General features: G+C 35.3%; 1 protein-coding gene across 1 annotated transcript in view; it reads left to right on the plus strand.

Annotated features, from left to right (window-relative positions):
- Nucleotides 1-3,393, plus strand: part of LOC102832424 — a 20,622-nt gene extending 17,229 nt beyond the window's left edge. The window contains exon 4 of the mRNA XM_006871894.1: nt 3,266-3,393. Coding sequence (XP_006871956.1) covers nt 3,266-3,393 — 128 coding nt within the window. The remainder of the gene's footprint in view (nt 1-3,265) is intronic.
- The last annotated feature ends 1,565 nt before the right edge of the window (nt 3,394-4,958 follow it).

The raw sequence follows: 4,958 nt of genomic DNA on the forward strand, positions 1-4,958 counted from the left end.
CCAAGATCCATTGGACATCAGCAATGATATCCCTCATACCACGTCCTCTTCTGAATCCAGCTTGAACCTCTGAAAGTTTTCTGTCAATGTATGCTTCCAGTTGTTTCTGTATTACCTTTAGTAAAATGTTACTATCAAACTTTAGTAAAACTTTACAATATCAAAGAGATTGTCTGATGATTTCTGCATTCTGTTGGGTTACCTCTCTTTGGAATGGGCACAATCAGTCAGCCAGATAGTTGCCTTCTAAATTTCTTGGCAGAGATGAATGAGTGCCCCCTTTGCCTTCTCACTTTCTTGAAAGATTTAAATTTTTATTCCATCAATTCCTGGTGCCTTGTTCTTTGCCAATTCCTTCAACGCACCTTGGATATATTCCTTCAGTATCATTGGTTCTTGATCATATGCTACCTCTTGAAGTGGTTGAACATCAGTCATTTCCTTTTGATACAGTGACTCTGTGTATTCCTTCCATCTTCTTTTGATGATTTCTGCATCATTCAATAATTTGCCCAGAGAATCTTTCAATAATGGAAGTCGAGCCTTGCATTTTTTTCTTCAGTTCCCCCAGCTCGTGAAATGCTGAGCGTGTTCTTCCTTTTTGGTTTTCTGACTCCAGGTCTTTGCACATTTTGTTGTAATATTTGGCTTTATCTTCTCAAACTGATCTTTGAAACTCTCTGTTAAGTTCTTTTACCTCTTCATTTCTTCCATTTGCTTTAGCATCTCTATGCTGGAGAGCAAGTTTCAGTGTCTCTTCTGATATCCATTTTAACCTTTCCTTATTTCTTGTCTTCTTAATGACTTTTTGCTTTCTTCATGTATGAAATTCTTGAAATCATCCCACAACTCTCTGGTCTTCTGTGTTTAGTGTTTGATGTGTCAAATCTGTTCTTCAAATGATCTCTAAATTCAGGTGGGATATATTTATATTTTGGCTCTCGTGGACTTGTTTTCATTTTCTTCAGCTTCAGTTTGAATTTGCATATGAGAAATTGATGGTCTGTTCCACAGTCTGCCCATGCCCCCTCATATCTTCAGTCAAAACAATGTCAAAACAAGGTGTGTGATATGTGGGTAATAATAATAATCCCCACAGCCGGTTTCCTCCATGGGTCAGAGTAGGACAGTGCTCCACAGGGTTCTCAGGGACTGAGTTTTTGGAAATAGATCTTAAGGCCTTTCTTTTCAGACTCAAACCTCTAACCTTTTAGTTAGCACCTCATTCAGTTAATCATTGGCACCACCCAGGAACTCCAATAATAATAATAATAAGTAATCTTTAGCAAACACTAGGTGCCAGGTCTTGTTCTAATAACTTCATTCTCATTTTGCTTAACTTTTATGGAGGTAGAAACTATCATTATCCTTTTAAAAATACATATCTAAGAGAAGACTGACACACACAATTTTATGTAATAGCCAGTTGTTATTGTTAAGTGCTGTCAGTTGGTTCTGACTCATAGTAACCCTGTGTAGGGTTTCTGAAGAATAGCTGTTGGGTTTTACCTGCCAACCTTGCAGTTAGCTGTTCAGTGCTTATCCTACAGTGCCATGTCAGGACTTTAGGGAATAACCTATGAGTAGGTTATTTATTTAAAACTGGACTACAAACCACAAGACCACCAGCTGCACCATGGGAGAAAGATGAGGTTTTCTGCTCACACAAAGATTGAAAGCCACAGAAATCCTATACAGAATTGATATGAGTTGGAACCAACTTGACTCAACAAAAACAAACAAATTGGAAGCCCAGAGGGTGAGACTTATATTACTCATCCTTTGCATATTATAGTAATACTTAATTCATTATCCTTTGCTTCTGGTGTGGCACTGTGGGTTAATGTGCTGGACTGCATAGTCTGTTTGAACTGCAAATATGGTGGTTCATTCTTATTGGCCCTTTCTGGGAAAACCCTATACAGAGTCACTATGACTCAGAACACACTCAAGACACTGAATAACAACAACAAAGAGAAAAGGAGTTCTGGTGGTACAGTGGGCTGCTAACAAATATGAGCCACTCTGGGAGAACAATGTATTAGATTTACAGCCTTGGAAACCCTATTAAGCAATTCTATTCTACCCTGGTGTGGCAATGTGGGTTTAATGCACTGGACTGCAAAGTCCTTTGAACAGCAAGATTGGTAGTTCAAGCTCACCAACCGCTCTTCAGAAAACCTATACAGGGTCTCTATGAGTCTTTTTTCTGTGGAGTAGTTTGGGAACTTAAACTACTGACCAGGTGATTAGTAGTCCAATGCTTATCCTACAGTATATCATTAGTGCACCTTTAAACCAAGAGGCAGCAAACTTTTTCTGTCGAAAAGTATTATTGCAAGTATTTTTGTCTTTGTAAACCATATGATTTTTGCAAGGATTATTCACCACTGCCTTTGTTGTCAACTGGAAGGCACCTAACAGCAGCAACAGCAGTTGTTTTGGGAAGAAGCAATCTAGATTACTCAAAGGCAGAAAAATAACCAGAAAAATATTCAGGGAGGGGATGGATTATAAGAAAGGTATGGTTATGCAACATCACTATTAACTACACATGTGACTCACAATCATACTTTTAAGGAAATATTAATAGAACATTTCCAAAAAATGGTTGCACTATCCAAATAAGTTAATGATCTTTCAAGATGACCAGTTAGAGGGGAAAAAAATGCTTATTTCTTTATAATAAATGGCTTATACCATGCAAAATCTAGAAGGAAAATATTGATATAAAAATATTTTTACATTTCATTGCACATGTATACATATGCATCATAATTAAACTTAGCATCCGTATTCATTATTGTCACGTAAATTTTTAAAACCATTAACTATTTTAGTTGCAGTTTGCAAGTACCAATATTAAAAAAATGAATTTTGGAAACTGATATCTTAATGTTTGTAGTAGAACTTGAATTTGCCATGATGGAAAAAACATTAACTAAAATGCCAGTGATGTTTACAGGCATCCTGTCTTCTTATCTAGCAAAGAGAATTTTCCTTCTAGTACCCACTGCTAAATTGTAAATGTTTCTTGATGGGTTAGTCAATGATGATACAATCAATTCATAAGAGCAAATTTTCTTTTTGTAGTGACTAGACTATCCCTATAGCAAGCAAGATGGTTATAAATATTTTCTCAATGATACTAATAATTTTCTGATGCTCCAGTGATTCAAGAAATGCCAGGTTTTATTAGGCAGTTCATGTACTTCTGTATTATGCTGACTAGAAAGATTACAAGTCTTCATCTTTCTCTTCCCAGGGATGGAAGCTGCTATGAGTACAACTATTGGAATTCACCGTCAAACTCAAAACACTGAGCCATGTCCTGTTCCTTGCTTAGGTCCCCCACCTCCATATGAAGAAATTCTAAAAACAAGCCAACTTTAGATCTGGATCATTACTTGACAGTATTTCTAATGACAAAACATTAAGTTTAAGAAAATTACTTTCATTTAGTGCAGAATTCCCAGAGATCAATTGGTATACTTCGGAAAAAAAGGATTATTAAACAAAAAAGGTGATGATGTGGGATGAAAATGGTGATGGGAAGGTTTCAGTAGTGAATTAATGGATTCTTGATACATTACTACTGTGTTATAACTTTTATTTTTTGTTTATGTTTTGGAGAGAAACAATCAAGAGTATTTAAAGGCAGAAAAAGAAACAGAAAAAAAATTTCAAGAAAGGGATGGATTTTAAGAAAGACATGATTATATAAAATTATGATTAACTTCTTGATTGATTCAAAATCATGCTTTCAAGGAATTAGTAATAGAATGTTTCCAAAAAATGGTGGCACTATCCAAATAAGTTAATGATCTTTCAAGATGACCAATTTGAGGAAGAATGTGCTTGGGTTTTTTCATATAATAAATGACTTGTAGTATGCCAAATCTAGAAACTGAAAATTTGATATCAAAACTTAAAAAATTTTTAGAACTCCTTCTCTTCATTGCATATGTATACTCTTCACAACCAAGTTAATGTTTCTCTACTGGCACCCAAATGAGGGAGTTTCAGTTGTTAAATTTAGGATTGCACTTCAGAATACATTACACCTTTCTTTGACTCAATATCTTTATTTTAATTTGACTTCTCCTCTAGTGTGGAGTCAATGTAGCTTTTATCACATTTAGCAATGGCCGAGTAAAGATTCACACATCTCCAGATGCAGAGCTGTAAAGAGTACATTTGAATTTGAGCATGAGATAAAATGTAGAAAGAAGATAGATCCCTAAGTGTTTTTGTGTACACCCCCTCTCCCCATAAAAAGAAAGAAAGAGGAAATAGAAGTAAATGCTATTTAATGATAATGGACTGAAGAGATTGTAATCATTGCAATGAAACAATAATTGTAAAGCTGATGTTCTCCCATGTAAATGATCACTCAATTCACAATAAAAACTGAAAAAATATATACATTGAAAGAAAAAAAAATGTTTAGGATAGAAGGGTAAAAGATGAATGAAGAGGATTACAAGTCTCAAATCAAGTGATTATATGTCTCAGCTCAAGGAGGGGAAAAGTGTAGGTAAAAGTTGAAGATTACTTAAAATCTGAAGATTACATGTAACACTACTATGGAGAGACGATGGACAATTGTAATGTCCATCAGTAAGGCAACAGGGGAAGCAATCCATGGCAAATTCCATATTGTCTTTTTTTGGGGGGGAAGTTTTTATTGTGAATTGAGTGATAGTTTAAATGGGAGAACATTGGTTTTACATTTACCCTATTATATTTCATTACATTAAAATGCTCACAATCCCCTCCATGCATCATCATTCAACACTATTTGCTTCTATACTGCTGTTTTTTGTTTGTTTGGTTTTGTTGTTGCTTTTTGATGTAAACAAAAACACTCAGGAATATGTAATCATTTAAACAATCAAAGGGCACATTCTGCAAGCCTGTCTTCTGGTCACCAGCACACGGCCTTTCTCTTTCCATGA

This window comes from Chrysochloris asiatica, unplaced genomic scaffold, assembly GCF_000296735.1.
Source record: "Chrysochloris asiatica unplaced genomic scaffold, ChrAsi1.0 scaffold00177, whole genome shotgun sequence".
Classification (NCBI taxonomy): Eukaryota; Metazoa; Chordata; class Mammalia; order Afrosoricida; family Chrysochloridae; genus Chrysochloris; species Chrysochloris asiatica.